Source organism: Musa acuminata, chromosome BXJ1-9 (assembly GCF_036884655.1).
Source record: "Musa acuminata AAA Group cultivar baxijiao chromosome BXJ1-9, Cavendish_Baxijiao_AAA, whole genome shotgun sequence".
NCBI classification, from domain to species: Eukaryota; Viridiplantae; Streptophyta; class Magnoliopsida; order Zingiberales; family Musaceae; genus Musa; species Musa acuminata.
In genome coordinates this window covers 47506224-47519937 of record NC_088335.1, presented here as the reverse complement: position 1 = coordinate 47519937, position 13714 = coordinate 47506224, and the positions used below count along the sequence as shown (strand labels likewise).

The window sequence follows — 13714 nt, the reverse complement described above, 5'->3', positions numbered from 1 at the left end:
CCGAGGGCAAAGGCTAGAGTAGTTCCCTGAGCAATCTCATATTTGGTGCAAGTCAGATCTTAATTGCCATTGATGTTGTTTGTCTTAATCTCCAGGGCAAAGTCTGTACCATTTCCATGAACATTATTTTCAGAGTTCAATACTACCTGTGTAATAAATTCTTGTAGTTTTTAATATATAATTGCTGAATTAGTGTAAACTGAAGTGATAAGCGGCCTAAAACAGCAGAAATGAGAAGCGATGAAGTGTTACTTATGTGATCCCTCTTACCCACGTCACCTCTCTGGTGATTTAAAAGTAGGCATGAGTGTGGGTCCACATATTCCTCCATTAAGGTTCAGGTAATTTTCTGGGTACGTTGGCCCTACAGTTTTACTACTACTACCTTTCAGCGAGTGGCAGGAGCAACTCGCTTCGGATTCTGACCTCCGGATGCTTCTGCCAACACCAATGAGACATCGCCACGTGTGCAGAGAGGGATCCGCCGCAATTTTTTTAAGGTCCATCCTTGTCCGACAACCACGTGACGGCCAGCTACACTTATCCCGATCTCGGGACTCGATATCCCAATCCTCCTCTACAGCAGCAACAAGGAGATCGAGAGGCATTCCGCTTCCGACCGCTATCAGAGCTCCTCCCCGTTGACTTCCCTTGAGCCGGTAAGTCGATCTCTAGACCTGGAAGTTGCTGACTTGGTAATTTGGAACTCGGCCTTGGATTTCGTCCTGTCTTGTAATCCTTTCGATTTCTGGATCCTCTTATACTTGGATGGGTATCACGGTGTTTTGTTTGCAAAGTTGATGCCTTGTTTTCTTTTGTTCAGTTGTTTGATTTGTTTTTTTGCTCATTAATAGGGTTTAATCTTGTCTGCTTCTCTTTTGCTTTCTCATGTTCATCTCTGGCAGTAAATTTAAGCTGCTGTCTTTGTGGCTTTTTTGGATTCTTTAGGCGTGAATTAAGTACTATGTTGTGTTATTCTTAAGCTGAGAGATGGGATCATTTGTCTGCTTTGAAACTTTTGGTCAGCGGATTTTTTCCTTGGTTTCATTTCTGATAACTTCTTGATTTTGGATGTGTTCCTTTCGGTTAATTGAATCTGTGTGTTTCTATTGATCCTATTTGCTGTTGTGCTTTGTTTCGTTTACTTCACCTTTATAATATTTTCATATGCATAGATCTATGTCTCTACTCTTTCTCCAATGAACATGTATTTGAAGCTTCTTAGTATGGATTCATCATAGCATCCATGATAACACGCATATTACTTGAGTTTTCGATTTCACTGTTTGCTGAGGAATATTAAATACTATTTGGACAATCTGTATTTTTTTTTTTTGTTCAGTTTATCTGGAATAAAGCATACTCATTTACCAAAAAATAGTAACCTTAAGGCTGAAGTAATGGAACAACATGAAATTGAGATCCAGTCGGCTAATGATACAAGTTGTTCAAGGAGTCTCAAACTACCCCGCAAAAGAAATCCAGAAAATATCGAAAACATAAAGCAAAGACACTGCAATCACATAGCACAAGCGTGCTTATATCATTTTTGTTTGTGAAAAATTGTTTATACTTATGAGAAATGAAATTTCGGCCAAAATATGATAGAGAATAATTATAGTAAATAAATTTGAAGATGAAATATGTGGTTTCTTGATTATGCAAAGTTCAATTGCATTTTACATATTTGATGAATGAAATCTCTCTCTCTCTCTCTCTCTCTCTCTCTCTCTTTCTTTTTTTTTTCTTTTCCTTGTTTGGTTGATCATCATTTGCAAGGGCCCAGAACTTTATGATACATCTGGATGCATCCTTATGATGGCCGTGCTTACAGCTGTAGACATATGTCATGAACTTTGCAAGCATATCGGAATTAGGAGACAAAGTAGATGAGTGTGTGTTTCTTTCATGTAGATAGTTTCTAGTTCATCATAAATAGCAAATTGCCTTTGGGTTCTTATTTTTGTTTCTTCCTTGGTCATGTTGTCATGAATGGTCGCCACGCACCCGCAACAACTTTGTTCAATGAATCGTTTGTCGCTTTTGCATATTTGTACAGATGCTTGGTAGTATGTTTTGTCTTGGTTTTGTGTGTTTTTGCTTGTAAAAATATAAGCTCAAACAGGTTGCAGTGTTGTAGTGCGACCTCTCACCGCGCCGGGCAAAACTGCCTCAAAATGGCTCCGTTTTCACGTGCCACGACATGTTTTCTATAGGCCGCAGCTACATGCAAAACATTAGCCATCTTAGCATCCTGAAATCCCCCGGGTGGCACTAGAGGGGATGGGGCTTCGAGGTAGTGTCGGGCGTTGAACACTCTTCACAAGTTCGCACGTTAACTTGAAGAGAACTTGTTTTCGCACCCGACACTTGGTGAGCAGTTGTTTGGGGACTTTTAAAGTCCTTGTTTGTTCCTTCCTCTCTTTTCTCTCTTACACTCAAGGTGCTCGTTGAATTGCTTGTAAAGCTTCCCTCTTCGCGAGACATTATGACTTGTCCGTCGCTCATTTTCAAACTAATCAATTTGCTGTTTTATATGTCCTTCGGCACCTGCACGAGGTTGTAACTAGGCTAACCCTTTGCGGATGCATATATCGCAAGGGCACCTCATGACTTAGGGAATCCCAACTAAGTCTGAGAAGTTGGCGCAAGAGTGCTTCACAACTTAGGCAACTCCAGTTAAGCCCATGACAATTGCTGCAAGAGTGCCTCATGACTTAGGCAATTCTAGCTATGTCCATGACAATGTGATCCTTTACATGTGGTGGTGATGTACTCATAGTTAGACTTTTGATAAATGGATATTATTTTAGCTATTATGGAAAACAGGTGAAAATGTATTTCACTTTACTTGATATTACATAATAAATTTGTAAGTTTTTTCTTGATACTGTATAAGTTAATTTTCTACCATTTATGTTTTTTCAGCTTCTGAATCATCTAAGACAGTACAACTTAGTTAAATATACTGATTCTTACAAAATTATAGCAGTTCCATTGATGGGATGAAATGGTTCATGGTACTTGTTCTGTTGATGTTGTGATTTCATCTTTATTTTCCTTTCCCCATTCAGGGGTATAAAAACCAAGAACAAAACATACGTACTAGTTACTGCAGTTAAAAAACAAAGACATACATGTTGGATATTGAGCAGGAATCCTGCAAATTGTCAAATTTTTTGGTCAGATAAAATCATAGGTTTGTTGAATTTTCTAAGTAGTAAATTTATTTCCTGTACAGAACATGTGATTGTTCTTTGCTGGCTATATATGAATTTTGTAGTGTACTCGATGTTACAATATAGAAGGTGAAGCTAGCATCAGATAATTCCTAAGCTTACCATAAACTGCTTCTCTTTGTTGATTTCAGAGTTTGGACTGAAACAAAATAACCATTTTGTCTTCCACAGAATTGTCAATACATTACCCTGGTTGAATGTTGGATATTTTAGTTTGCCTAGGAACTCCATTTCACATGAATCCTCATAAGTTCCTGACCTGCGGCCTAACTCATTGTTTATTGGCACTTATATGTTCAAATATTGAGTTGCATGACTTATAATGGCTTATTTTCTTTCTATTTTATAGATGTTGAAGTTCATCTCATTTCTTCTATACTAGTTCAGGAGGCCTTATGGCTAGCAAACGTATTCAAAAGGAGCTTCTGGATTTGCAAAGGGATCCTCCAGCATCCTGCAGTGCTGGGCCTGTTGGTGAAGATCTGTTTCACTGGCAAGCAACAATTATGGGCCCTTCTGACAGTCCCTATGCAGGGGGGGTGTTTTTTGTGATGATTCATTTCCCGGCTGACTACCCATTCAAGCCTCCCAAGGTCAACTTTCAGACCAAGGTAAGAGGAACCCACATTATTATGCTTGTTATTCTTCACACCTGTCATTTGATCCCAACTGGCATTAGCACATCCCTGTTCTTTTTGAAGGATTATAAGAAACAAAATAGTATACTTATTTCTTATTTGTTTTGTTGTCGCTGCACTTAGATTACATTAAGATTCTTAGGTAATAGGTGTGATGAAGGTAGTATGGTAGCTGACTATATATATATATATATATATATATATATATATATATATATATATATATATAAACAATGATAAGTGATATTAAACCAAATTAGTTGTAAGGCTAAGCTCAATAAATCGATAGTCCGATCTTTTGCAAGGATAGATTGATTGCAAGGGTGGTAATGTTATCTGATAGTTATATATATTCCCTCTAACATACAGCATAGGAGATGCTTGATTTTTTTCAAGTAATATTTACATTGACCAAGTCTCATAAAATGCTAATATCCTGCTGTTCGTCCTTTGTGCTCGAGATTTTGCAGCCATCATGCACTAAATGGTCATGCTGTATAGTTCGTTAGTTTCAGGTGGTAACACATTGGTTATAGTTGCTCATGTTGCTTCCTAGTTATGTCATGAGTAAAGATTGTGTTTGGCAGATTTTTTAGATCTTTTAGTTCTGAATGACGTTAATAAATCAAAAGGAATGTCTTAGTGTCTGTTGGGGGCCCCTAAAACTCTTGTCATCCATGGACCATTATAATATTTCTAATATTTGAAACTTTTTGGTAGTCATCTAAAGGATGAAACACCGTTCGTTGGTATGTTTTACTTTGCACATTGAAAATATCAGCCTACTTTGGAAAAGGTTATAGATTGTTCATGCCATAATTTAAAATCTTGGGTACTGGACCCTTGGGCGGCATGAGTGAAAGAGATTGAGGGTTGAGGGAAGAGCGCAGGGGAGTTGCTTTAACCCTAAACATAAAAAATGTAGATGATCACCCGATAACTAATGATTCGTCATGGACCACCCGAAATGGGGTTGTTCATGAGCCTATTGATGCCCTGACCAGTACAAACTGCCTAGTACATACCGGTCTAGACGAAATTTAAAACCTTGTTTCATGTTTAAAAAAGTCAGATTTAGTGTCAACTATAGATATAAAATTAACAAGGATGTAAGTGCTAAAATGGAAGGCTAGGCTTATATGTCACAATAGAGAACTTGCTAGCAGCAGGGTGTGGAGTTTCTGCTTCATTTCAATTTGCAATCATCTCTACATTCGTGGATATTTAGATGTTAATAGTCATCATAGTAATTTTCATGTATGATTTTGTTTTGCACAGTAATTGGAATTTCACAAGAAGAAATATTGCATGTGGAACACCGCAAATAACAAATTTCTTGAATAGATATAGCGACAAACAGTTTATGAGGTGGGCTGATGAGTGCTTGAGGCCTTATGCAGTTGCTACCCTGAACAGAACTTCTGGCTTTATAACAGATTTTATTGTGAATAAATTGGTTCTGAGTTGTAACTTGACTCTTGATTACGAGTAGTATAACTGCTGCACTGATGGTGGCCACTGAAAACTTATGAGGTCTTATGCTTTTTGTTGCTAGAAAATAAGAAATGTCATTCCAAAGGATTCGAATTATGCATTATTTCAATCAAGGCTCACAAACCTTTGACGTGTGATTAAGATTTCACGTGTAAATGAAGAGAATAGGTAATCAAATGAATCTCCACTTTGGTTGGCTTTTGAGTTGCACTTCACGAAGGCATATTTGGTGAATGTTATAGAGACTGGGGAAAGATATCCACCAGGATACATATTGAACTATTACTATACTCTATACTGTAGGACTTTTTAGATCAATAATTTTTCTCTATATCTTCTGAACACGCTAAGATGAATATAATGGAGTCGTCCCATATCCAAGAAGTCCTGCAACTTCTATATGTGCAGAGTTTGCCTCCTGAAAGACCATTAATGGTGGTGAATTACATCTACCTTTAGCTATCATTCTTCTTTTTGCTGAAATGTTCGTTGTACTTGTGCAGGTGTACCATCCAAACATCAACTCAAATGGAAGCATCTGTCTTGATATCCTGAAGGACCAGTGGAGCCCAGCTCTGACCATATCCAAAGTGCTTCTCTCCATCTCATCTCTGCTCACAGATCCCAACCCAGACGACCCTCTTGTCCCTGAGATTGCACACATATACAAAACACACAGGTCCCGCTACGAAGAAATAGCACGGTCATGGACGCAAAAGTATGCCATGGGCTGATGACAAAGGAAAGGAACACGTTGTGAGGAGTTCCAAAGACTTGAAACAGACTTGGTGCTTGTGTATCTTGGTGAACTTGTGTGAATTAGTATTCTTGATGTCTTAAGATCGAGTTCTGCCCTGTGCTTGAATTCAGTACTCAGATCTTTCTAGTTACGAACTGTGGATAGGTACCACCTATTTCTTGTGCTAAATGCCTGAAGTTGGCATCTTTGTTATGTTGACTTGAATTTTGGTTTGATTGCTTGTTGATATTCTACAATCTCTAGTAGTTGTCAAAATCTTTATTATGATCCTAAAATTTTGGAAATAATTTATTGACATCAAGATTTATGGGTTTAATGAATAATATATGATCTCAATACTACAGTATATAGTTTTTATCTAATTAGATTTAATTGGATTTTGATTATCAATCAATAGAAATCTAATTAGATAAGATATATTATAGATTTGATTGGATTTTGATTATCAAATAACAAAAAAAAAATTCAATTATAATAGGATTTCTTAAAAGAAGATGACGTTGATAAAAGATATTTTTATAATTATCATTTTAGAATTTTTATTCTCGTCTATAAAAGATATGCTTTCTTATGGATGAAACACTAGAAATTAAAATTATAGATCTATTCTAAATATTCCTTAGTTCTTGTGAAGGATAAGAAGAGAGGAGAAAACGACTCTAGTTCTTCTTGTGGATCAGTATCATTGTAGTTTTCGGATTTGATGACAGTGTGTTTGTAAATCAGATAAAATATTTTTTGAATGACATCAAATGGTATACAATCTTGATCTATTTTTATTTGATTTCGATTTTGGTATTAAAACTTTGGCATAACACTATTATAATTATAGTTTATTGTACTTATAATTGGTATCAAAACTATATTTTTAAATCAAATGTCTTATATTATAAAAATATGTCAAATTTATTTTATATTTAGATATATTTATTGACACCCTTTGCGGAAATATGTTATTTAGTTTTGATTATATGATACTTGAACAATTGTCAATCTTATCCATTTGTATTTATATCAGTTTTGTATTTAGATCAATCTTGTTCGTCCTATCGCTTGCTTTTTAGGTGATGCGAGGATCATCGTGTTTAATCGATGGACTATCATCGATAGTTTATTTGGCGATAGCATTGTTAAGGGCAGTGGTAGGTGTTGTTGTACGTAGTTGAAGTGTGGTGAGGTGCAACAACCAATCACGGGTCATCGACCCTACGATGGTTGGCTTGCCTTGGTCGCAAGCAGCTGCAAATGAAGCAATGTTGTTGCCTACGATGATGTTTGCTGGCTCGGACGGGTGTTGACTGGACTTTGGAAACCACAGTTCCCAATAGCTACAAGGTGGACAAGAATATCCATGATGACTAATTGGGGTCATTATTCGATGCATAAGCATAGCCGCACGTTGTGGCGATGGTGGGGGTCACCGATCGACGTGTGAGCACAACCACATGGTCAGACGACAATTGGCGACGCATGGCCGTGAAGGTGTTTCGTCGGTAAGGAACCCACGGGTGTTGAGGATAGTCATGTGTTGGCACAGTGGCATGGCACGACGACCAATGGAGTCGTCGGTCGACCACGTGAGAACAATCATACACTGCGGTGGCCAATGGCTACGCACCATGGTGATTGAGAAGAAAAAAAAATACTTATAAATCCTTTTAATTCTAGTTTGTATCCTCTTAATAGTTTTGATTTCAAGATTGTCATGTTAGTTAAAAAGATAATTTCTTGAAAAATATAAAGCAATTGCTTCTTACATCACTAACAATAGAAGCTGAATTTATGACATATTTTAAGGCTACAAATCAAGTTTTATAATTGTTAAATTTCATCTTAGAACTTGGTATAGTCGATTCAATTATCATGTTATTGAAGATATTTTATAATAATACTATAGTAGTTTTCTTCTTTATAAATAATAAATACTAATAGTGCCAAGCACATCGAGATAAGATACTTGGTGGTTAGAGAAAGAGTCTAGAATGAGACTTGCTGAGTACCACCTTGATGATTACTGATTTATTTACTAAAACTCTACATCTTAAAGTATTTAAAAAATATGTTCTTAAAATGGGGCTTATATGTAGGCCATAAAAAATCTAGTAATACGTGTTTAGATAAATACTATTATTAATATTTTTATTTAATTTAAATTATTTATTTAAATTATTTTATTTATATTTATGTTTATGTATATTATAATTGAATATGATAATATGATTGTCTTGAAAAAATAAATTATAAATATTATTATGAAATATATTATGAAAAACTAACAGTGTTGTGGTACATAGAAGGAAGTATGACATTGATGACATATAATCGTTATGACTTATATTGATAGTCAAACTTAATATAGTATTATTATACTTATTAGCTTTTTTTATAATTTATATATAATACTTTTTAAAAATTTTAAAATCTAATTATGTAGAATTATTTTTTAATAAAATTTTATTTTATTTATTTTGATTTTAAATTTTTTTATATCTTATCAATTAATGATAAGTGAGAGAATGTTAAATTAAGTGAACATATCTAATTATGTAAGATATATTATAGATTTAATTAGATTTTGATTACGATTGATCAATAGAAGGGAAGTTATATAATTCCTTAAGAGAAGATTTTGATGGGAAAGACTATCTTAATTACTATTCTAAACCTTATACTCTCGCCTATAGAAATGAAATACCAAAATTTAATATTATAAATCTATTCTCAATCTATATTGATGATATCGTGAAAAATAAAAAGATTAGAGAAGACGAGTCTAGTTTTTTTTATAGATATGTTTGTAAAATATATAAAAAAATTTTAATCTCAATCTATCACTATTAGATATCGATTATGACATTAGAATTTTTTACATAACGCCAACATAATTATAATCTATACGATTATACCTAAAATCCTCTTTTTTTTTATCTTATCTTCTACCCACCCCCAAAAGAGAAAAAAAGTTCATAGAACTGTTCGAATGACGACTGCTCAAAAGAAAACTAATCAAAACACAATCTTTGCATGACTTTATCTCTCATACGCCTCCACCATATTCCATCCAAAGGAGCAATCCTCTCTAGGGTTTCATTCAGTTCTTCAACTGGATAAGAGTTCTACCAGATTCCATCCAAAGGAGCAATCCTCTCTAGGGTTTCATTCAGTTCCTCAACTGGATAATAGCTGTCCTCCTCCAAGTCCAAAATTAAGCTCGGATGCAGAAATTACGCCGAGAATTTTGTGAAAAATCCAAGCTTTCTATAGCAAATCGGCCGGAATTGTTACCGGGATCAGAGATCAGCGAGAACCCTAAGAGTTCCGTGACCGGTTAGAAAAAAGATAATAAGTGACAAACACGTAATTACGTTACATAATTATCGTCGTGAGTAACACGTGGGACTTCAGCTGGACAACACGTCATTTGATCTGTCTCATTTCCGATGACGAATCGCCATTAAACGAATTTAAATTACGTGAATACCCTCAATGGATGCGCGCAAGGGGAGTTCCGAGTCAACTCGCTCCCTCGTCCGAACCGTTCCACCAAGTCGACGAGTCGTTGCTCTAAACCTTATATGCGGGCCGTGGAAAAGGACGCGCTCCGAGTTAACTCGTGGGCCGAGTTAGACATGACTCGGACGACTTAAGATGCCGTCTTGGTCCACGGTCTCTCTCCTAGGCGTGAATGAGATTTGCTCGTAGGAAGAGGAAAAAGGGGGCGAGCGGACTGCACGAAGGGTGAGAATCTGAAATCAAATCCTCTTTCAATTTCACATCTTTCTCACTTCTTATGGTTGGTTTCAATGATCGAATCCTAAATTGTTGAGTTATTTGGACTCTTCTTTAATCTGATGCGGATCGGTTCATGAATTCGTTTACGATTCTATCAGTTGTTCCTGCGGAAGAAGGCAATCTAAGAAGTAAATAGATTATCTTTGATGTTATTTTTTCATTTTTTTTTCCCGGAAATTGCAGTAGGTTTGTTTCGTTGTTTTTCTTTTCTTTAAGACAATTAATCTCTATTGTTCAGCTCGGGAGTGAGAAAAGAGAAGTCAATGATAGCATGAGTTAGGAATTACATCTTAGAGCTGTTAATTCTTGAAAAAAATAGTTTTTTGTCACTTGTTATGTGGGATTTGTGATCTTCTAGGCTTGTTATTTTGCTCCAATTTTGGGTATAATACTGTTGCTGGTATCTTGGAATACCTAGTCGGAAACCATGACCCCAGTGCCTGACTACTGCACTCCAATGTTGCATTTTGATTGACTGTACTCATTTAGTGAGTGGTTGCTGTTATTAGGAAACTATGGGGTGAAGCAATTTCTCACAACTAAGTTGATATCAAGAAAAGCAAAAATTATTGGCACTAAAATTATAATGTGGTAAACCCCAATCAATTTGAGGGAAACATCCACGAGCATGCCTAGATGGATTTCACTACAGAAAACAACTTCTCTCTCTAATTACAAGAAGAAAACATAATAACTCTCTCTTGTAACAGAAAAATATATCGACATCTCTCTTGAATGATGAAAGATGGCCCTCCCTATATATACTAGAAGAGAATTATGAGAACCTTTCGGATCAAACTGAGAAGGGCAGACTCTTTTTTATAGACAGTTTTCTCTTCCTTTACATGTTCATGTTTCCTGGCTGGTAATGTGCATCGAATTTGACAAGTTTTAGCTTCGACAAAAGGGATTCTAGAATATGCATATCATGTCATGTATTGATACTCAAGAGGCTCGGGGAAGACTTTGATGGGTGTTAATTTTGATTCACCAGTAGAGATTGTTTATGTCCAAAGCCTAAGAAGACTAATTATAAATGACAAAAATTAATGTTATTGTTCTTAGGGTAACTAGTGATGTTGCGTAGGATTAAATCATGGAAAAAATGTCTTTTTAGCGAGCCCCAGATAGGTACATGGTTGTTATTGTAGGCTATGAAGCATGAAATGCTTATTGTTTTCATTTTAATCTTGATATTTATCATTACCTCTTGAGATGTGTTGCTTCAAAATACAATATAGTACACTTGCATCAAAGTTTATATTACTGCCTGGTACAATTCAGTACATGTTGTATTTATCAGTCTAATAACCTATGGGTACATGAACCAGGGTAAACCTGATGGTTCAAGCACAATATAAGGTTTACCACGTAGGGGCTCGTACTATTCAATATATGCCTGGTACCGAGCGTACTGCCTGGTACAGGGTTTGTATCATGGATTCTTCCTATTCTTTAGTAAGAAATTTAACTTGTAAGATAAGTATATCAAATTCATAAATTCTTTCTGTTTTCCAAAAAAAAGATGGTTTTGGTGCTGAATTTCGCAAATTTGTTTCTGTTGCAAGAACATTAAACTTGAACATCCGAAGAGAAGGACTACACTAAAGATGATGACCACCAGCAATATGGAAAGGAAGTTTGAAAGCACACCAGGAAATTCTGATGCACATCCTAAGATGTTGTCATCATCAGTGTCACGTGATCTTCCGGCAGATATTGTTGAGCTAATCCTGAATCGTTTGAGCTGGCCCAAAGCTTTAAGTCTTGGTCGAGTAAGCAGGACATGGAGAGCTGCAGTACAGAATTACAACCCCATGGGAGCACAGAGTCCATGCCTCCTGCACCTTAGGCCTGGCACCGTTCGTTTATTTAGCACAGTGGAGCAGAGGTGCTCCTTGATTAGGCGGCCTAAGCTCAATGGTGAGTGTTGTGGTGCCTACAAAAGCTGGTTGGTTTTGAGACATCCATCATCGAACAATATGTCTATAGTAAATGTTCTAACAGGAGCAAGTATCGAGCTTCCACCACTTCAGATTGAAGGCGATGTTTTTGTCACCCTGTCGTCAACTCCTACAGCCAGATGTCTTTTGTTAGCTGAGGTGAGAAACAAAAAGGAGTCATGTTTCCTTTCTTGCAGGACTGGAGATGATGAGTGGACGACACTGGATAATTTGTCTGATTCATTCCTTGTTCAGTTTTCTGCATTATCAGATGGGAAGCTCTATTTTGCAGAAGACTCATTCCTGTTTGTTGTAGACTCGATTCTCCGTGCAGACTCGGAACCTTCATTGGTTGACTCTTGGCGCTTTATGGATGAGGGAGAACTAAGTATGTACTTGATTAAGTGCAATTCTGAGGTTCTGGTGGTTTTTGCAGCACGAGAAGATAAGAATGGCCCCATTAATGATTTCTCAGTATTCCAGCTTGAGCAAGACACATCATTGTTGAACATGAAAAACAGGATTTACCAGCGGCTTCTTCCACAAGTGTCATTTGTAAAGGTAGAGAGCTTGAGGGACCATGCGATCTTCTTGGGAAATATACAGTCTCTATGTTTTCCAGTGGAAAATACTGGGTGCAGAGAGAACTGCATTTATTTCACCCAACCTGGTGATGAAACTGCTTGGCATGTTTTTGATATGGGGAACAAAAGAATAAGTGATGGTCCAAATCTAGGGTTCAAGGCTTCTTTTAGATCTCTTGTGTGGATAGAACCAGGTGTGGTTTGATGGTAACCTATATAATATGTTCTGGATAGAGAATTTAAAGTGGCTCTCGGCAGTAACTCGGGTACATCTAGGATTGTTTCTTTGCATTTGCATCTCTCTCGTCAGATGCTTTACTGGATCAGACCAGTTGAATATCCGGAGCAACCTGGTATCAGAATGAGAAGCAAGGAATTTCTCTTTTCAGAAATTGTTGGTACACGTATAATGTGATGCTAATAGTAAATGTGGCATCAGATCTTGCAAAAAGAGTTAGCACCAACTCTCTCTTCGTTTTTTTGCATCCATTACTTGTGAATTGGTGTGCCATGCTGTCATACCTAGCACTTCAAAATATGAAACCTTGTGCTTTCAACTGTATAATTTCCACCATCGCAGCCATCTGGATCATCATTATGAGTTGTTGGACGCAGATTGTGATATTTCTTGTTCATTGTTGTGACGACTTCCCTGAAAGTTCGTCTGCAGGTTTGGCTCCTTCCTCTTCAGTGACTTGCTTTATAAGGATTTTGTGCTGGTTTGGCTAATCTGAAACTAGCAAATTTAGATTGCACATGTGAATCTTGCATACATATTTCAGAACCGTATCAGATTGGTATGCATGTTTAGTTGCTTGAGTGTGAGTCTGCAGATTGTGATGTTGATTGCATAAGCAATCCCCTAATTCAAGTTAAGGACGCTTATTGGTACATCATTTGTTTCCAAGGTAAATTACCTCACTTGATCTTTCAGCTTCTACTCCGGTAATGCCCACACATCAAGACCTTCCTCGAGGCATCTACAACCAACCTTAAAGATATCCTCCGAAGTCAAAACCACAGCTCAAGAGCTAGTGGTTGATGACAGTCTAAAAATGCAGTAGTAGTGGAAGAAGATTGTAGCAAGATGTCAAAAAAGGTTTGCATCATGTGGTCTCAGATTGGAAGTGCTTGAAATGAGCATGAGTGGATGTCGATGATCATCGGTATGCAACAGCCATGGTTCTAACCTGTGAAGCCAAGCATTGAGCATATTTGTCGGCTTTCCTAAAAATAAATATGAGATAATTTACATTTCTCACAA

The 13714-nt window shown here is 36.7% G+C and overlaps 2 protein-coding genes across 10 annotated transcripts; both read left to right on the top strand.

Moving 5' to 3' along the window:
- The first annotated feature begins 523 nt into the window (after positions 1-523).
- On the top strand, positions 524-6323 carry LOC103999238 (ubiquitin-conjugating enzyme E2 5A). 4 transcript variants are annotated; one of them, XM_065084231.1, is made up of 4 exons: positions 634-659; positions 1780-1893; positions 3627-3850; positions 5875-6323. In XM_065084231.1, the coding sequence occupies exons 2-4, from the start codon at positions 1890-1892 to the stop codon at positions 6103-6105; spliced, it is 459 nt and encodes a 152-aa protein (XP_064940303.1). In that variant the 5' UTR covers positions 634-659; positions 1780-1889; the 3' UTR covers positions 6106-6323. The 4 variants fall into 4 exon arrangements, with proteins under 4 accessions (XP_009419192.1, XP_009419193.1, XP_009419194.1 ...); XM_009420917.3 differs by lacking the exon at positions 1780-1893 and having other exon boundaries at positions 524-659; XM_009420918.3 differs by lacking the exon at positions 1780-1893 and having other exon boundaries at positions 524-659; positions 3622-3850.
- Positions 6324-9723: 3400 nt separating this feature from the next.
- LOC135593906 (uncharacterized) lies at positions 9724-13048 on the top strand. 6 transcript variants are annotated; one of them, XM_065084227.1, is made up of 4 exons: positions 9802-9869; positions 11255-11381; positions 11492-12025; positions 12122-13048. In XM_065084227.1, exons 1-4 carry the CDS (start codon positions 9817-9819, stop codon positions 12653-12655), a joined length of 1248 nt encoding a protein of 415 aa, XP_064940299.1. In that variant the 5' UTR covers positions 9802-9816; the 3' UTR covers positions 12656-13048. The 6 variants fall into 6 exon arrangements, with proteins under 6 accessions (XP_064940300.1, XP_064940299.1, XP_064940298.1 ...); XM_065084226.1 differs by having other exon boundaries at positions 11255-11351; positions 11492-13048; XM_065084225.1 differs by having other exon boundaries at positions 11492-13048.
- The last annotated feature ends 666 nt before the right edge of the window (positions 13049-13714 follow it).